General features: G+C 37.7%; 1 protein-coding gene across 2 annotated transcripts in view; it reads left to right on the forward strand.

The window, feature by feature from the left end:
• LOC121525101 (AT-rich interactive domain-containing protein 3B-like) overlaps positions 1 to 21,414 on the forward strand; it is a 99,733-nt gene that overhangs the window by 67,284 nt on the left and 11,035 nt on the right. For both annotated transcript variants that reach the window (XM_041811008.1, XM_041810929.1), the window contains exon 5: positions 20,869 to 21,052. In XM_041811008.1, the coding sequence (XP_041666942.1) occupies positions 20,869 to 21,052 (184 nt within the window). The remainder of the gene's footprint in view (positions 1 to 20,868; positions 21,053 to 21,414) is intronic.

Consider the following 21,414-nt stretch of genomic DNA (forward strand, 5'->3'; position numbering starts at 1 on the left):
ATCAAGAAGCAGATGCACTGTTCCTATGAGATGCTACAGGTGGTATCCATAGTGCTATCAGTTCAGGTGAAAGAGCATGGTAGTAGCTATTCCTGGAGTTGCTGTAGTGAGCAGTTGCGTTGATGTTTTAACAGAACATTTGACAAGGATTGTGGGTTTGAACTTATTAAAAATATTACTTAGAATCAGTTTAGCTCAGCTGGTAGAGCAGGCTCCCATGTATGGAGGTTGTGGTCCTGGACGCACTAGTCGCAGGGTCAATTCCCAGTCCCGGCACTTTCTCTCCCCATTTTTCCGGTCTCTCTTCAGCTTTCCTACCCAAATACAGGCAGAAAAGTCCCAAATAGTAATAATAAAAAAGTAATGTTCTATATCAGGTTGCCTAACTAGTAATTCTAATGCTAATAACTGAGGGACCAACATTTGACCTTTTAGCCAGCCTATCACCTCAACTGAATTAAATTCTAAATACATTTATGTCATTAAGACACTTATGATATTCATATGGCATTGGCAGATATTTTTATTTAAGTAATCCAGCCTTTCCACTTTTGCTTAATATAGTATATATATGTGGACTTGTTGGGCAATTGTGGCTTGTAAGAAGCATAACTGAACATTTTTGATCGGAAACAAGACAAGAAAGTTTGACAAGTTAGGAGTTTTTTTGCGTTTTATACACAAGGTCACCCATTTAAGTGAGGTGGCGCCTCTTAAAACCTTGAAACCCTTTTGAAAGACATCATAAACATATTTGATAGAATTAAAACAAGACACAACAGAGCTATTTTTGAGTTCATCACTAGGTTATTAATGATGAACATTAAAGGGATGTTAAGTGACAAAACAGTGTTATGTGCAGTGTTTTATGTAGTGTATTGTGATGTATTCCTGCAGAGTGCCACATTGTTCCCTAATATGAACATCCTGGGAAAATCTGTCACAAACCATTATCCTCCCTGTCTAACAAACTCCTCTCACATGTCACTTGTCCTCTCTATTTAAGAAATTGAGACCCAAATTAACCTTGTAGCATTGGAGACATCAACCATCCCTCCATTCATGCGTCTGTCCATTCATCCATCTCTTCCCTGTCAGCTCCGTATCAGCCCGTGTTGATTGGGGTCTAGTCAGTTGATCTGCTGGGTCTCTGGGGAATGAGAGGACTTGGGTTACAGTTGGAGAGGCCATCTCACTTTTCGCGCCATCCAACCTTTTCAATCCCCCTCCCCCTCTATTTCACCAGGTGACCCATCTTCATGACCCATGGAGAAGGAGTCATGTTTCTTTCCCTGTCTTCTCTTTAATTCAGTTATGAAGTGTTTCACTGACATAACTGCGCAGTGGGCATTGACTTAACTGTATGTTAACACCATTTAAAGCCATGGCAGGGGTTTCAGTGCAGAGATTTACCACCAAATAGCACTTGACAAACTTCTAATCATGTAATTCAGCTTCTAATAGTGTCATTATTTGCAGTCTGACAGCCTCCTCTGTGTCTGAACAGCACCCAGTGAGATTTACAGCTCCTGGCTGTTGTTTGGAGCCTCGCCAGTTTTGTAATGTTTTACACCACAGGCTGAGGCATTGACAGTGCACAGACAGACAGCTCCTTTAATATACTGTCTGCCTGTGCGCTGTAATAACTCTTACCAAGGAGCTCCTCTCACTGTTTCTTGACCAAACACGGCTTCAAGTCACTTATCCATCATCTGATGTTTGCGTTTTCCCCCTGTAGCATTTGTTCTTTTTATTAAGATGAATAGAAAACTATGAGGAAGACACAAGAGAGAAGTTTCTAGTGGTTTAATAATGAAAATTACACGTGTTCCTGTAAGGCTGACGTTGAGAAGATTCATATTTTGTCAGTCCAGTTTTAAGGCTGCCATTATGTCTCAGAGAAATGCAGGACTGCGAGCCTGGCTGGCTGAAAAATGTGCAAACCTAGTCTCAAATGACCATGACAGCTGAACTATCCACAGATGTCTCCCTCTTTCATAAGCAAAACTTAGATGATAAATTGGTAGAACTTATAATAAGTTTTATTTTTTAAATATCAGGATTTTTAAGCTGTTAAGTTACTTATAGTTTAGGATTCTTCCCATGTTTAATGTCTTTATTTGCAGGAGTCGGAAAAATGGCCACTAGTAAGAAAAAGTTAAATTCTAAAATAAAGCGGGGTAAAGTCAGGTGCTTCTGGGCAGGGGTATGAGCATTTAGTCCACTAAACAGTTAAACAGTGTCACGGGCCAGAGCTGGCACCTGACTTAGTAGCAGGTTAGACAAATGTCAAATGAGGTGTCCAAGCAGTAACACAAGCCTACACCTCTACTAACTTGGGCTGTCACTCTGGTGGATGGGTCTGCTCTCCCGGCTCTACTACCTCGATGTGTAGACCAGCACAGGAGAGAAGCTAGAAATGAGTAATGATTGTTTAGAGAAGTCTTTGATTTATTTTGAAAAAGCAAACTTTTCAAAGTTTTATGTCACTTTAAAATATATTTTTTCCATTATTTCTCCATTGTCTGGCTATGATGCTGAACTAATGCCAGACTGTGTCAGTGGAACTATTATTATAATATTATATGGTAACATTTTTTATTTATTTAGATACATTTAACCAGGAAAACCTCTTGAGATTAAGAATCTGATTTATACATTTCACAGGGTTAAAGACATAAAAAACAGAGCATTTACAATCACAGATCAACCAAACCTGAGTAACAGAGCAGAAAGTCATCAGTCAAAACATCTACAACCTGATGCATCTTCCTCTGATACCTTTAATCTACATTTAATAAGATTTAAAGAGACTATGTATTTAAGACATAAGGTATCCTGTTGCAGATTCCACACTGGAACGGTGTACCTGAAACTCCTTTTACCTTCTTCAAGATGGACTTGGGGAAAAAAAAGCACAAGTAAATTTTGTGACTGAGTCAGAGTGGAAATTGTAACTTTTCAGCATGAATGACATCACACAAGTATGACGAAAGAAAACAAAGTATTGCCTTAAAAATAAGGATATGCCAGTGATTTAGGCTATGTGAGGTCAGTGAAGGCCAACCATCTCAATCATACCATAATCAATCAGAGGTATCAAAGTAGCAGCAACAATTCTTATCTTTGCATCAACAGCAAAACAATACTTTTTGAAATAAATCACCCAGTTGCAGATTTAACTTTTCACATTGCTCAATATGAAGCTTGAAAGTCAAATAATTGAATTGGCAACTGATAATTAAATAATTGAAGGTATTTATAAGACAACATGGACTCAATCACATCACCCTGAGATGTAGTAATAGAAGGCAGGTTTAGCTCCTTATTCTTTAACTTTTTCATAACTGTAGCGTTAAAACTGTAGGGATGTTAAGAAACTAACTCTGCATCTCTTCAATCAAGAAATCATCAATTTAATCTGAAATTGTTACATAAATGATCAGTTTGATTCATTTTACTTCGTATTGTCGAGTCCAACAGATCTTTCTTCATTTAAAGAAATGATAATAATGACCTTAATTTATAGAGCTCTCTTCAAAATCAAAGTTACAAAGTGCTTTCTCACCTTTAAATGTGTGGATGAGTCTGATTATAACTTTGCACTTAAACAACAGTGACATTATTCTTTTTTCTTTCAGCTCCTTCGATCGCTGTTAACCAAGCATTCGCTTAGCTTTGCTTTTCCAGTAGTGATTTAGGATCCAGATGTCCAGCAACTGAGATTCCTCATCTGGTTTGATGATTAAGTTTTAACCTGACATAGATTGAATAGAAACACTAAAGAAATATGTTGGCAGTAAATGATGTCCAGTCATCCAGCTGAAAGCTCAGCGTATGGAAAACTCTTACAAGCTGGTTCTCAAGGGTGAGACATGTAGTTTTATTTTGGAGCAGACTGACCTAAAACTGATATATGAGTAAAGTTGTATGTTTAAACTGAACAGCCAAATCTTCTATGTTAGGAAAATGTCTGAGTTTAGAACAGCACTTTTCATAAATAAAAACAGATTCACAGATTTATGTTGGAGCTGCAAACAGGAGGATTTTTTTCCTCCACATCCAAATAATGAAGTTTAATACACTAAAATATCACCTATTCTGTCTTTTTCTGTACTGATTAGTCTTTAAAGTGTTGCCCCTTTGTTGCACAATTTGAAAATACTTTATTTTTTCTTTGTTTTGTTTGCATCTCTAAAACTCCATTACATTGTGAATAGATTGACACAATGAGTTTTTAAGATACTGGTGCTAAATCTATACTTTCATACAGTGTTGGTGCATAAATTGTGCCTGAATCAATTCTTTTAAGAGGAAAAACATGTGTTGATAGTCAGCGGGAGAATTAAAGCTTGTCTGGGTATCATAAATTATTTGTAAAAATATCTTTGTAAGGTGATGGTTGAACGTGGGATAAGAAAAGGAGCTGGTTGTAACTTAAAACATGAATCATACAAATTCCATCATGTATCTCTTGCCTTTCATTGGGGTGGCAGGGTATTGTAATTAAGAATCAGTATCTGTGTTGTTTTTTGGCACAGTAGGTGCCGGATGTGATGGCACCGGTACCATGTTGGTACCAGTGTATACTCATCCCTTTATCATTGAATAATAAAAGTAAATATGAAAAAAGAATAGCGGCAGGCACAATTCACATTGCATACAGAAACAATTTAACATACATAAATTGATTTTTAATTTTTTTCTGTGAGTAGCAGTCCTTTATGTTTTTTAAGATATCAATCATATCTCTCATGATTCTGCAGTCAGAGCCATTGTCTGACAGAGTTAAATAGTTGAGGGATTCCTCTGAGGCCCACTTTTGACATTAATTTTTAACTTGAAGCCAAAAGAAAAATTTTAAGAAGTAGTAAGTCTTTGACCGAGGCCTTGAGGAGTTTTTTTTTTCAAGGTAAAGAAAGTGTACCTTGTTTCATCCAGAGTCTTTGTGATTAATGGATCAACAGGACTCCATAAAGGTTTAAAATAGTTAAGCATCTTTATTTTTGGAAAATAATGTAATTAACTACAGGCTCAGTAATTAATTAGTTGTAGTTGATTACATAGATGCCACTAATATGTGAAGGATTGCATTACAATTTTTTCCCAGTTTGTATCTTTTATATTTAATGCTTAATTCCATACATTGAGAGCAAAGCTTACCAGAGTCTAATTCTTTGTTTTCGTACGCATACCTAGCCAATAAAGTTGATTCTGACTGATTAATAATAGTAAGGAAAATTTGAGAAATAATGTGCCTTTGAATGGCACTTTTTTTTTTTACAAGCCTTTAAAATAGCAATGTTTATACACACTGGAAAAGATTGAACATGAGCATACCCATGTAGGTGCAGACAAGCACAGGAGGAGAGATGGCAGGTTGCCCACATTTATCTATCTCACCTTGTGTTAGGACACATAAGATAATTAAAACTAGCAGTGAAGCAGCTGTTTTCATGTTTTTTCATCAAATTTTGCAGAACTACTATGGACAGGTTAATCAGCATACATTTTAATCACATGTTTTATCTTCTGATTGATTGATCACCATTAATAAAACCTTTGAAGGCACTAATTGAAAGTGTTAGACCAAAAACCTGCACATAGTCCATAGAATTGACTCAACACTCTCTCTAATAATAATAATAATAACAACAATAATAATAAAAACAATAATACATTTTATTTATAAAGCACTTTTCTAAAGACACTGTACAATGCAGTGTCTTTGAGTCACATTTAGGACAAGTGACAACCATGTGATTCTATTGTGTGAAAAGACTTGTGTTAATATTTCTTTTCATCATGTGTAAACCCAGTAGAGAAGGGACATGTTATTATTTCTCTCCTGTCTTGCTTCGCTCCCTTTGTGTGTCTCTGCTTCTCTCCCTCTGTCAATTCACATTAATTGCTTTTTATTGACATGACAGGAATGAAACCTATGCAGCCAACACTATAGAGCATATCGACCCACATCCTATTTTATAGACCTCATAGACAACTGTCTCTCTCTTTCTCTCTGTGTCTGTTTCTCTACCAGCTGTGGCTTTAGCTTCGTGCTTAGAATAGCGATGTATCTAAAGTGTAGCGTTACATTTAACTTCCCTTATGTGGAGGGGACATATCTTTAACACTTGATATGAATTGGTCCGTCATGCGAGTGAGTGGTGGCTCTGCCTGGACTAAAGATAGCAGATTCCATACTCTCAAGGCTTTTTTACCTTTTATGTCCCTGGCCATGCATTAAAAATAAAACAAACGTGCCCCTGCGTACATGAGGCTCCTGACAATATGCTGCCCCGACATACGAAGGTATAAACTAAACAGGCAGGGGCGACTCAACATAAAGTAAACTCTGAGCATGTGGAGTCCAGACCCTTGTCTCTGCTGTCAGTGTCTCTCTGTCCCGTGTTAATGAAGGGTTTAGGCGGTTTTAGGATCTGATTCTGAGAAATACCTTTTTAAAATTAGCACAGTTTTTCTACCTATATCTACCTACTCTGACTTTATTCTCTGTCTTTATCTTGAACGTTTGCGTATGTATTCCCCTACTTCTATTATCTAGTTGTGGGATGTTTATCACACTGTCTTTTTATGGCTGCTGATTTTATTTTTTTAATATTGCAATGATAATGCAACGATAATTCACATGTTGTATGACTGTTAAAACATTCAAGGAACATTTTTTAGGTTGGGTATATTTGAATTTATTGCCAGTTATTTTGACATATTCTTGAAAATAAAAATTCATTTGTCTTATAAAAAATTTAATTTCACCCAGGAAATGCTACTGATCTGAAATCACTGTACTGAAGGGTTGCAGGTTAAAACTGTGCAGCTATCTCCAAAAACAACTAATTTATGTAGTATTTCAACCATTATTAATGACATTTCATTAACGTCTATGACTCTTGAAGGATTGAAAATAGAGAGGATTTTCAAAGTCAAATGAAAACTTCATAATACATTTAAAAAATCGAGCTAAATCATTAATTTCATGACTTAGTAAGCTAAGAAAAACAACACATTTTCCATGTTACTGTCCAGAAAGCAACAAGAATTGAACATGCATGAAATACTGAAAACACTAATTCCTGTTTGCAAGAAATTTAAATATCTAAGCAGATTTCTAAATACCTTTTAATACCAGCATGACAGAATTAGTGTTCCTTTCTTTTACACTCTACATGCTGCATTGTTGTTGGGGGTTTCTAATAAATAAAGGGTTTCTTTATAACTCTGTGGGCTACATCCACAATACAACATGTGTAGACAGCTTTATAAAATTTCTTCACCAAGGCGACAGCAGCATTACAAATTTTATCTCCATCTGTATCAAAACAGCTGAAAATACATTCTGTCAACATTTGCATGTGTCATGTAACACTAGCAACACCTACTTACGTTGATTACATAGTCGGTAAAAGTCAGCACAATCACTAGAGCCTGAAATTATCCATCAACACATTTACATGCAGTTAGAAAAAGTTGCCTGAAGTTTTATCTCAATCTGATAAAAATTGGACTTTCAGAATGCATGTAAACATGTAAATCAGACTGGAATCACACTGTTTTGAAGGAACATGCTGAATTTAGTGAGTGCTAAAGTGAGAACAACAGGAGGAGACACAGTTTATGTTGCCAGCTGAAGGACTTTGTATTGAAGTACAAAGATGGAAGGATAATGCAGAATGGCGATTGTCCATTGTCTTGTATATGAAGTAATAAAAACAGGAAGAAAGGTCTAACAATAACCAGCTGTGAAAGTGGGCATATCCCTATCACCTGTGGCATAGCCGGACATACCTCCATAAATAAATGAATTCTCCTCTGGTGCTTGTATACTGGGACAAGGACAGCAGTCGAGTTAAATGGTCTAACTGATCCTTTATTGTTGCTCAGTTTAACTGTGCATGTCAGTGTACTTTATGTTAAATTAGCCTCTGCCATTCAGGAGAAATGTGTTTTTTTTTTGTTTTTTTTTTGTTTTATTCTGGATAATAAGTTTAAAATAATGACTCCTACAGTGTTTTCACACATGCACTCACACTAAACATTTCTAGATAATTTCAAGGCCAGCAGCTGCTGAAATCTTGCTGAGTTGCTTATTTACACACGTCTCTCACAGCAGGAAGTTTCCCCTGTGTATGATGAAAAAAAACACTGCAGTAAAGTTGAGATCCAAGTTGTGTAGCAAGTCTGACACTGTAATGACGTTTCCCCCCATGTACCAGTGCTATGTGTAATTAGACATATATAATAGCAAGGGGTTTAATGGTTACCGGTCTGGCCAATTATCAAGGCTGATATTTGAGCTGTTTTATTTTACCAATCGCTGATAGAATCAGTTGATGAAAAAGTAAGCTACTTTGTTTCCACTGGGAGTCCCACAGTCTCCCACAGCCCTATGTGATTGGTTACTGACTGGTTTCTATCCAAACATACTGTAAATATAACATTAAAACTACTTACACTTTTGGCTCATTTTTACTGTTAAAGCATTTCAGTTCCAGATAGGGATACATGATAATATTGGCATATCAGTATCAGGCAGTTATTACTACTACAAATAGTCCTCTATCTGTCACAGCATTTTTAAAATTTCTGTTGATATTTACAACTGATAAATTGCCTGTAAATATTGACCAGATATGTGAATACGTTTGCAGAGTTTTAAGCAGAACCAACAGACTGTCCTCAGCTGAAGTCTTTTTCTTTGTTCAACCTCATATCTTAAACTTTAAAGTAGATTTTAACAACCTAAGTTTATGTTTGTGTTCATCTTAAAACTTCAGAATGTGTTTTAAGGGCTGAATTTTAAGTCTGAACTGCATTTATTTATCTGTTTTGCCATTACTATCAGCTAAAATAAGATTGTAAATATCAGCACATTGGTAGAAATCCAATATTGAGCATCCCTACTAATGCCAAATATTGGTTCTCAGTCTCATGAGCTACTAATAATGCCAACCCTTAAAAAGTATTGATTCCTAGTAAGAACAGTGTCAAAGAATGTTTATAAAGAGCATACTGGCAAGAATGAAGCACTGATGTACTAGTTCTACTGGGTCTGGATTGTATTAAATGTTACCACCTTTTTCCTGCACCTTTGTGGGGAGTTTTCCCAAACAAAACATCTGTTTTCACACATCAGCTGACCCTAAATTTGAAAAGAGTCTAGAAGAAACACTCTGGTTATAGTGAGGGTGGTGAATAAGAATGTTTCCATTCAAACATGCAGGTCTCCCCGAAAAATATGGAAGTTTTCAGGAGTTTTGGTCAAAACACCAATAAATATAGGGCCTGTTTTGATTAATGAGACAAAGTCAGTCTAAGGAAGGACAATGGTGCATCATCATCAGAAGTCCCCATTTGCGGAGCTCTAAAATGCCACCGTGTTGTTACCACAATCTTAATCTTAGTTTATGTGCAGATACTGGTTTTAAAAATGAGTCTGTGTAGAAGCTGCCTTGCTAAAGTGAGCCCAGAAAATGTAAATGAAGCACTGGTTGAGTGTTATCAGGTGTGTAGATATGGAGCTGTGGAGGAAGAGGAAGGTTTGGGTGGATGGCTGGGGTTGGGGGTGCTCTGAATGGACTCAGACGCTGCTCTGAGGCCTGGGGCTGTTTGTTTTGGCTGACACCTTCCTTACAGCAGTAATCCACTCTTTCTCCAGCTGGCTAGCTACTACACCTCCCCCTCCCCTTTTTCTGCTCTTTTGCATCCATCCTTCCCTCCTGAAAAAAGAAAAACTCTCCCCTCTTGTTTTTTCTTTACTTGTGCACAATTTGTGTTGATCAGTCTCTACTTCCTGCTCTTTGTCTGATCTTTTCTGTCTCATGCTCTCTCTTTCTTGTCAGCCTGCAGATTACTAATCTCCAAAAAGTCAGCAAAATAATCCTCAAATTAATTACCAGAATTAAGCAACCAAAGACCATGAGATGGTGTGGTGTTTCCTTTTCTCCCTCTATCTCTTTCTTCACAGTAGATGTTAGTGAAACCTCACACCAGCCGATGCTCATTCAGTAAAAAATTCATTTCCTGTGTTGTCCGCTGGAAGGCTGTCGCTCTGTCACTTAATTATTTAAAAAATGCCCATCATGTGAAGTCAGCAATATGTAATTTACCACTACTGGCGTCAGGGGCGACCGATTGATTTATTATAGTGGCCCTTAATGTGAACAGCTGTTTCCTACTAAAAATAGGTCAGGGGTCACATCAAATGACCTTGTTCCTTTTTTTTCCCCCTAAACGGAGACAGAAAGCTGGTTTGATGTGAGGTGGGAAATGTCCATGTTTGATTCAGATGGAGTCTGTCTATCACAGCCTGTTTGCTCAATGCACAGGGCCAATGTTAATGATTATTACTGCACATGGTATTGGTCTCATCACTAACCCCAGTATCTGAAATATAAGATAAAGCCTTCTTGAACACATTTTCCTCTTTACTTTAAGGTCGTCAGAAGCTCCCACACTTCCAGATAACACATATTTTTAAAAGAATCAATCCTTTCTTTTTTAGACTGATAGTATTTTAAATTAAAACCCTTTTGAAAAACTTAAAATCACATTTTAACCAAAAGCTGCCTCAAGTGTTCAAGAGATATCTGTCTGCATAAATACATTGGTGATATTTCAGTTGTAACCCTAGATTTTCCATTATTTCAGCTGTGGTATCCAAGTTGCAGTGTTGATTTTGTTGTTTTTTTTTTTTACATTTTTGCTCTGATCACGTCTAAGATTCAGTTCCTACTCTTATTACTTTGTATATTGTTAAGTTGTCACAATCCCCTTTTTTTTTTTACTTGCACCAATAAACAGGGCTTTGCACAGACTTAAGGAGTTGTCAACCTGTGGGAAAACGTAGATAGCTGGGGGCTCAGAAGGCTTGCCCAGTAGTAAGCCACCAGTAATAAGGGGTTTGGGGTCTTTTCCAGGAAACTTTGAGAATCTAACACTTATTACTCTGCAGTCTGGTGAATATCTAGGCAACAATTTGTGGTGGAAATTTAGATATGTAAAAGGAAAACCACTGTTAATGTATTTTGACAAAAGAAGTGCATTAATGCATTCTTGCAATGCAAAGTTCAAATTGTTGCCAGATTTGGTTTTTTTTCACAAGTTCATTTGAAAATAAGTGGATAAATGTACAATATAGTCTCATCTCATGGGTGACTACTATTTAAGGCTTTAGATATTTAAATTAAATTGAGACTTTGAGTTTAAACTCTTAAGGCCTTTGCACACAAGCCACCTTTTTCAGGTGTGATCAATTTGTACGACTCTGGAATATTCAAGGAAAACAAGGCAACCCATTAGTCCAGCTATTTTATTTAAGTTGACAAAAAGAAAGAATTAGCCGACTTTAATTAAGAGACTAGTTGGCTGTTTGGCTGACAGCTAATGCTTCTGAAAAGCTCTCAGTAAAGATTAAATAATACTCTCCATTCAGATCTTTGAGATCTGTTGATCAAGTCTGTGTCATTGTCCCATAGAAGACCAGAATAAAATCCTGGGGTGATCCAGTGTTTTCTGTGGAGGCTCCTAAAATGAGGAACGAGCGATCGCTGGAAATCAGAATGTCCCCTACCCAACAGAATTTTAAATCAGTTTTAAAATGCATTTTATCCCTTTGCTTTTATTTGTTTTTATTCATTTTTATCGTGTGATTTATACGTTTTATGTATTTGATGGTGTCTTTACATCCAGTGTGGTTTTGTTTTTGTTTTTTCAGGGCAGTCAAAAGATTAAAATCTTTAATCGTGATTAATCTCAGAATTCAATTACTTAATGGCATTCTTTTTACTGCATTTTGAAATTCCACTACTTTTCTTTTTTTTACTGTGTAGCACTTTGGTAAACATAATGTTTTTAAAATGTACTATGTATAATGGATTTGTTGTAGTACTTGTCATAGAGATAATACTGAAAGCAAATAATTTCACATTTGATCAACACAAACTATAACTGCATTTAGACCACTAGTCTAAAGCCAAGAAAACATATAGGAAAAAAGTCAAAATCTGGCATTGATTCTATGAGGTGGGACCACATCAGAAGTGTAACGGTGTGAAGCTGGTTTTCAGACTGTGGCTAACATTAGCAGTGCTAGCAGCACTGGCCTTGGATTCTGGTTGCAGGTTAACGTCCACATTCCTGCGCTGAAAATCAATTCTCATTGCTTTAGCAATGCTATATGTCAGGTTAACCTGTATGGATGAGTAATGAAATCCGGTACCAACATAGTACCAGTACCAACACGTCTGATACCTACAGTACTGAATTTTAAGATGCGTTTCAGAGTGTCATTTTGGTACTTTGCCACCCCAATCCAATCCCTCACCAAAGGAAAGGCATGAAACATGTTATGTGAAGAAGTTACACCTGTCAACTTTACTTATGTATTCTATTGGCATCTTTTTTTTAATTTCTTATTTACAGTCATGAGACAGCTTTGAGACAGCTACCAACTTTTAACACACTTCTTTTCGTTTAAAAGTATCAATTCAGGCACCATTTAGGCACCAGCACCTTTTCAAAGTATCGATTTAGAACTACTGTTTAAAAACCCCAAAGAATATTCAACGTTAAGAAGCTGACACAGCCTACATACAGCTTTATTCTCATTTTCAAGAAGAAAATCATTAAAAACTGCACTGTTCCTATGAGAAGCTATCAGTGCTATCAGTTCTTTATTGTTTACATCTGTTTTAAGAGCATTAAAGTTGCAAAGCGTAGCCAGTAATCACAGCGACAACTAGTGGCAGGCAGCTGCGTTACAGTTTCAACGGAGCATTGATGAGGACTGTGGGCCTGAACTGATGAAAAATATTAATGTTTGGTTTAACCATCTTGTAACTCTGGTGCCAGCTAGCAAGGGGTCTGAATTTAGCCGTCTACTCTCACACATCCCTGACAGAAACAGACGTAGAAGCCTTCAGCACGTGAGAGTGGGTATTTTCTCTCCAGGAGCAAACTACTGCACGCTGTATACATCGAAAAATACATTGATTATGTCTTAGTCATGAAAGTTTGAAAGTTTGATATCAATTAAAGTATCTGAATTTTTAAGCTTTGATACTTTTAGATTCTGTTCTGTTAAATTTTGTTGGATTTTTTAATCAGAAGGGTCAAAGTATCAAACATTTTACAACCTTCTGAAGTGTTGATGCTGCACAGCTTCTCTGCTACTTGAGATTTAACAACAAACTTTTTGAATATAGATAATCTGTGCAAAATATGACTGTAAAATACAAACCTCTCTAAAAGCATTATCCCTTTAAGTCAGCCCCCTCACCCCCCGTCTGTGTCTCTATCTGCGACTCTTATCATGTGAAGTCTAGCCGTTTGAAGACTTGCCGTGTGGCTCTCGTGTTCTCAGCTGAAGTTGGAGGAAGGACTTAGGGAGTGGTTCAGGGGCCCTCAGCCGTGGCACTTCCCACCAGAGTCACCTCTGACCCCTGGTGCCATTAATCACTAGGCTCCTGATGGCCCTGTCCCTGGGGGAAAATCAGTCCGGGGCAAAGGATGATGGGAGGTGAAGCCTGCAGCCAATTACAGATTGGCTGAGAGCAGCAGAGTGGACAAATCGGTGCTTTGCAGAGAGATGAAATACCCAATGGTTGCTCTGTCTGAGGTCTGCATGATCCAGTATCAGGAAGTGGTCCAGATCATGATGTCTCTCTCCAGACAAATAGGCAATAAAACAATTGAAACAGCAGGACAGAGTGCACAGAAAGGAAACTGTGAAGCTGAGCAGTTGTGCTGCTGTGATCAAAAGGCTTGTTTTGGAGTGGTCTAATTAAGCCTGTTAGAGCTAAATGTCTCCAGGGTTGGAAACGGAGCAGATGTGGGACCAAAGGCAGGCGGCACGTTGATTCTCACAAATTAGGAAATTCTCTGGATAACAGCCCCAGTGTTGCTAATGTGATTTTTGGTCAATTACAGAATTATCAAAGGTGCTTTCCCAGCGCTTTCATTCAGGGTCAGGCCATGCTGAAATGTGAAACCTGGCTGATGTCAGTGTTGACTAATTCATGCTGTTTCTGGTTTCAAAACCACCTCTTCACTTGAGATGTATAGATAGATATTTTGTTTACATTTGCACATTAGTTAGGGCTGTTGTGAAACCAGATTTTTTTAACTTCAGTACAGTAGAAGTAAAAGTCAGACATTTTTTTTTTTTTTTTTTTTTGCTGGGGTGGTTCTAGATGAATAATTTCACATCTGATTAAACTTGAATTATAATGGTGTTACATGGGCTAGTCTGAGGTGAAGAATACAACCAGGAAACAGTGAAAATTGAGCTCTTTTCATTTAAGACAGATTATAGTGGCTGCTGGAAAACAGTTTGAAGTTAATTTATAGAATGTAACTAACCTTAGCAGTGCTAGAATTGCCGCCCTTCAGTCCTCTTTGCAGGTCACTGTTCACAAATCAGAGCTGAATATCATCACTCAATGCTTTGGTTAGATGTGAGTTTAACCTGAAAAAGCATACATCCACATTTTCCCTACTTCCTGTATCTAAATAGTGCTGCTCTGCACTGCTCATGAAATACTTTCAGTACAGTCAGTTCACCGTTGGTTACATGAGGTTATAGAGCATTACGATAGCATGGCAGACACTATTTAACTCTACGGGGGCAGCTAGTGGCAGGCGTCTGTGTCACGTTTAAGACAGCATTTTTAACCAAAATTAAATGCTTGAACAGATTTTAAAAAAATGGTAATTAGTTTGATATACTCATAATACTGATGCCGACTGTAACCATTCAGCAACCTAATGGCATGCATTTTTAATTTGATAAGACTTTAAATTCTGCTGCAAGTAAATTGAAGTCCTAGGGATCCAATAATTGGTCATTTCTTAGTATTGATTGACGGAAAATGGAAAAAACGTATACACATTGTCTAACTTGCAGCAATATATTCACGTCAGTACTGCAGTAGCCAATGTATGAGCTCAATCCAGGTGCTCTTTCTTTTTTGTGGCAGCTTTTGTTCTAAAGAATGACAGATTTGAAGTATTTTCAGGACTTTTTGATAATGCCAATAATGAATGAATCAATCCCCGAAACATGCAGGAAACTCCTGCAAACTTTCTAAGTCAGACAAATCTTAGGGCCCTATGATTTCCGCGTTAACGGAATCGTGGAATTGCCCAATGAAAACGGAATTTCCAATTTAACGCGGAAATCGTGGAAATTGAATGAATTCGACTGAAATGCTGTGTGTTTTTAGAAAGAGGAACGTATATCCAGGGAACACTAAAGTGGGGCTCAACTTGTCCCTCACTTCACAAACACTCACCCCACCCCCTCCTAAACAATAACAGCATGTCAAAGCAGCTGCACAGAACACCAGCAAACATCACGTAGCTCAACGTGGGGCAGTACTGTGCAGCATAATGTTGCACCTTCAACAAAACTCATCCATGCTTCAAGTTATTTTACCTCACCACACCAGAGAGTCACGGAGAGAGAGAGAGGTGTGTCTGAGCGCGAGGCATACTGCTGCCAAGTCCAGTAGTCTAAATGATGTTAAATTCGAGTAACAGTAAAATAATTCCTCCCGTAGATACTGTAGTTCCCTTTGGTTCCTTAACGAGTAAAAACGTAGCGGTCTGATATGAGGCAGACAGACAGACAGCGAGGATGGAGAGAGATGAGGAGAGAAACGTTACAATCAGGAGTAGAACATGATGCAGCATCAAACTGCATGGACTGTTACAGACTGTAAAGGTAAAGAAAAGTTAAGGTAACAGGTTTACTTTTAACCATTTGACTTTAATGTGACCTTCTTATTACGTTACATATGGATGTGTCTTAAAATGTTGGAAATATCTGACTGTTACACTGGTTATAATTATTTTATATCAGGGTTATCCAAACAACGGCTCCTGGGCCAATTGTGGCCCTTTTTCAATAAATTTAAGGTCATTTCATATTTAATTTGTGAACATTTGATTCATTTACATAACAAGACACTCTTTTTTATGGCAAAATTAGTAGACAGGTTAAAAAATGGAATTCCAAAAAAATTGAAACGGAATTTGGAAAAAAATAAAGTGGAAATTGGCAAAAAATAAAATGGATTTCATAGGGCCCTAAAATTGGCTGGCAATGTTTCAGTATGGAAACAATCCCAATGTGTTGATTCTGTTAAGAAAGTGCTGTCTTTTTTGCTCGCAGGAGTTTGAGGTTATATATGACAGAGGATCTGCTGTACTTATACTTTGGTGCTTTTCTGGTACTCGTGATTGTTAAAATAACAGAGTGATTCGTTTGAAACCCATGGCATTGAAAAGTATCACAGTGTGGATGATGTTGATGACCTTACACCACATTCTCTCTCCCCACTGTCTATTTTAGCTGACTGTTTTCCAGCTGTCTGAAAGTAGATCCCTGTAAATACATTAAACGTGATCTAATTTGACAGCAGCTATTGATGAAAGGCTGAATAAAAGCATAGGCGTGAATTAAAGCCTAACTAACTGCTGGCCTGTCACTATGGGGCCAGCGCTGTTGTGCCTCATTTGTTGTGCTCTCATTGTTCACGTCCGGGCCAGTATGAAAACATGGCTTCCTGCTGACCTGCAGTTTAATTCACACATCAATAACCCCTGGCTGATCTCTGACCCCTCTAGTTGTACTAATTGTTTGATGCAGGATTGATGTCCAGCACTGCATTAAATAACTGACGAGGCGCTGGCAGCAAAGCATTCCTGCTGCTTTTGATCCGCTGCTTGTTCTGGAAATGTTTCTACTGCTGCACAGAGAAAAAGGGAAAGTCTGCTATCTCCATTTAGTTTACTACAGTGACACAGAAATGGAAAAATATGTTTGAAATCTACAGAACAAGGAAGATCTTTTTAAAATACGTTTTTTATACATAGCTATTTATACCCTGGTGGGTTTGCAGTTAGAACTGATTGTAAAATATATATCACTACATGTTTTAAAGAATAAATAAGCAATTAATATGCAATTACAAGGATTATAGCTAATTAAATTTATTGGATAACTAAATGGGAATACAGCCATGACATTAAATACTTAATCATTGTACCTCCTCTGTCCTCACGCTCTCAGCAGAGCTAATCCACATTTACTGTAAAGGAAGCCGGCATCTTGGCATTGGCTGTCTTGTTTTGTGATTTTGTTAATTGGCTCTGGAGTAACATGGCCATTTTCCCAGAACAGATTTTCTGCAGCTTTAATAAGCTTAACAAAATTAACCACATACAGTAAACAGTGGCGCTGATGTGACACTTATTTTACAGGCTAAGAGGAGGCCTCACAGGTCTGTTAAAAGGTTGTGATTGTTCCTAGTTTTTTTACTTTTCTATCAATATGTTGATTCTTTTTTTTTTTTTTTTTTAATTTTATAGTTGTATGGGGAACACCCATAGATATGTTCATGTAGATACAGCCTGGGCTTCTACTGTTAACAGGAGCAATAATGTCTCAGCAAACGCCTTTTAAGACTATTGAGCCGTGGCTCAAGTAATTTAAGTCTATGACGGTGGGAGGTTTATCCATTCGCTTAGTCATAAGATACTGACAAGTGAATCAACTTTTAAGCTGTTTATTTTGTCACAAATAGAGATAGAGAGAGAATGAAAATCAGGGCTGATACCAATGATTTATACATTATTTTAGCTATTTACCAGGTCTGACATTGGTGTTTTTTCTCTCTCTTTTGACTACAAAAACAGATCAGAGTTTCTCTATTTGTCACTTACTTTGCCTGATAAAAACCTCTTCTCTAAATCAGTAGTTAGCTGTGTTTCATGCCAGCATTAATTGATAATACACAACGGATAAAAATCTGCTGCCGACATCTGTTCATGCCACATTATTTGCCCTTGTTTGTCAACAGATGCTGATGCTGATGCTGAACTGGTGCATCCCAAATCACAATGTCAGATATGTTTTTGTGACACAGGATACTTTATTAAGGTTTTCATACTGAAATACTTCTAATATAATACAAGATTATCCTAATATAAGATTATTTGTATGGTTTTGAGCCATGGCTACCCCCCCTTTTTTTAGATTAATATAAACTATAATGGTACAAACAATATTGTTTCACCCTATATCTTGTTTGAAAATATCGCTATATATCTTACAAACTCTACCAGCCCTAATAGGGCCCTATAATTACCTGCTGCCTTGTGCATGACTCATATAGTGTCTATAGTTTAATGTATAGCTGCAGGCAGTATGCTTCTCTTCTCTTTAACCACTTAAAACCATAATAAAATCTCTTCATTGCAATATTTGCATACAGAATGAGGAAACTGTGTTGGCAAACAGCTATTGTTCAATGGCGCAGTCTCAACGGCTTTCCCAACCCCCATGTACAGACTCACTGCTCAATAATGGCATTTATATTAGCAGGTTACAGCCATCTCCCACCTTCCCTAAACACAGGTTCCACCTTTGTCGTCTATAAAGCTGTTAAATGTCTACATTATCTAAAGAGTGATTGTTGCTGAACACAGTCAGCTGTAGAGAAATCATGAGTTCCTTCTCCACCAGCATAACAGCCCTTATTAAGTAGTGTGCTTAACGGGTCAGAGCCATAGCGCCCTGACACACCTTCCTGATCTCAGCTCTTGTATAGGTCCATGTGTTCACCTAGGCCCCTCGCACATGGCTTTAAGACATGTTGCTAACTTAAGAAAATGAATCAGGGCTAATCTTCATGGCCTGATCACACTGCTATTTTACAAAGTCATTAATGAGTCTGATTCCAGGTTAAGAGCAGCCTGTGGAGGGGCTGAAGGATTGCCCGGCATTAGCAGTGAGGGCAAATCTGTGTGGCTCCCCTGCACCGGGCCCGGCAGCACTAACAGCAGAGGGGTGTGGATTTACTCGGTACAATCCTCTAAATGAGCTTCATTATACTGGCCTATCCAGGAGCCCCCCACCCACCACTGCCCATGGATTAGCAGGTCGTCACAATCCCCGGTCCCCTCCTCCCGCTCCATGCTTACACTGTTGCACATTGCACTTTTTGATTCTGTTGCATACAGCGAACCGCCCCCTCCTCCCTCCTCCACCTCGTCCTCTCCCCCTCCTCCTCCCACACGCTCCCTGCAAGCTCGACTGCAGATAAGCTGTTGACAAGATTAATGCATCTGTATCAAAAGTCTAGAGCCGCTTTGCTTTGTGTTGTTTGCGAATCCCCTTTTCCAGGTCAAGCCAGATTGCCTTAACTGGGCTAATATGTTTTCAAGCCAAATTTAACAGGCGTGCAGGCAACAGGCCGATTCACCCGTGTCCTATCAGCATCCTGACAGCTCCTAGATTAGTTCTCTGGGATCATAAAATGATCCATGGTATTTCACGTGTTAATGGGTATAGATGATACCAGCCTTTTAACTTGGATATGAAACACAGAAGAATCAAACCATGTCGAGCAATGTTTAGATAAGACTTAAATAAGAATAGAAACTCTGTAGATATCCAGTATAAGGTTATTTCTTGTTTTTAATTCACAAAAATTGCAGGCAAACTCCTGCACATGGTCTTACTTGCATAACAAATTTTCAGTAGTTGAGCAGTGTAGCCTGCTTTTCTCCCTGTTTGCAGTTGAAACATATTCATTTTGCAGTTTAATGTGACATAAAAATCAGTGTCTTTGGATCTGTGAGTTTGGTTGAACCACCTCATTTTTCTCTGGTTGCAGTTTAGATACAGAAGACCTTCGACCCTTACTTGTTTACTTAAACTCTGATACTTTTTGATGTTGTTGAATATTAGAACAACACTGACTGCATCATTTTGAAATGTGGTATCAAAAAAATCATTGTATTGATACTTTGTCAAGCAAAAAACTGGTGAATAACATAATTCTTAATAGAATTTGACTGTTTTAATACTGTTAAACCTACCCCAAATTGTCCCTGTAGTATGCAGTATTACTGCCAGGTGTTTAAAAAAACACATTTTACAAGAAGCAGGTCAGATCAAGCACTTGTCTCCTTGCATGCACAAGCGCAGCGAACAGATAACACACATCTACATGCATTTTGTTCAGACTTTTTACAAAACACTGCGTGTCACGTTAATTACAGGGGAGCAGGAAGTGGTTTATAGTTGCAGCAGTATTTTTTTCAAACTTGAGTTACATAAGGACAGAGGATCAAATGGAAATGTGTCTCTTTTCCTCTTTCTCTGTACCCCTTTTTTTTTCCTCTCAGAGGTTTCTTGAGACATATCAATTCAAAACGATTATCGTACAGAATCTAGTATGTGACCTAATGTCTTGTTTGCTTTTGCTACATCCCATAAAGAAGGGTTAACATATGCCTAGATGTAGAGGACCGTAGCGGGATGCCATAGTGTGGTACCATGATTAATAGTAAGTTTGTTGTTTGACAAATTTAGCCTGACATCATTAACATGAGTTTTGTAATCACTATAATAGCACCTTAACACAGGCACTGGTGCTGCTGTTGGAAACGGACATAAACTCTTAAGTCATTTGTTATAAACATGTGCAGTATCTTCATGACAGTAATTAAAGCAATATTGTGACTGCTTGAAAATACCCTGGTATACTATATGATCGTGGCCTGTTAAATTTGTCATCTGTGTTGCAGCAGCTTTAAGTGAATGTTCTATGTTAGGTTTCAGTATATCTCAGGAGAAATGCGCAAATTGCCTGAAACTGGTTTCCATCCCAGTTGGGATTTTCCATTTTTAAAAATGCATTCACATGCAATACACAAATGTGCTTTAAAATAGTTCACTCACAATAAAGCAGTCATTGTGCATTACTTAGCTAATCCGATACTGATGCATAATTCATACAGCATTGATTTATTTTATGCTCTTTTTCCTCTCCTCCATAGGAACCCCAGTCAATCGTATCCCCATCATGGCCAAGCAGGTCCTGGATCTGTACATGCTGTACAAACTGGTGACTGAGAAGGGAGGCCTGGTAGAGGTTATCAACAAGAAGATCTGGAGAGAAATCACAAAGGGACTAAACCTGCCTACCTCCATCACCAGTGCAGCTTTCACTCTTCGCACACAGTAAGTCTTGTGTCAACCACCTCAAGTCCTCTTCTTCTTTTTAGTAACTATGTATTCACATTTGAAGTCAAGATACTCTGTCTGTTGATGTTCAGTACACTAAGATTATCACAATACCACATTTTTAAATTTAATACGATTCTAGTACAAATCAAATCAGAGGTGCACCGATTATGGAAAGTAGGGCCAATACCAATGTATTTTTCCATTACTTTTTATAGTGTGTAAACCGGTTACTTCTCCTAAATTAAAAAAAAAACACAAAAAAAAAACATTTTTTTTAAATCAGCAGCTTGGTTAGTAGATACCAGTAGTTAATTGATTGGACACAACATATAACTGATGTCTGTTTAGGCCACAAT

The sequence above is a fragment of the Cheilinus undulatus genome, linkage group 1, assembly GCF_018320785.1.
Source record: "Cheilinus undulatus linkage group 1, ASM1832078v1, whole genome shotgun sequence".
NCBI classification, from domain to species: domain Eukaryota; kingdom Metazoa; phylum Chordata; class Actinopteri; order Labriformes; family Labridae; genus Cheilinus; species Cheilinus undulatus.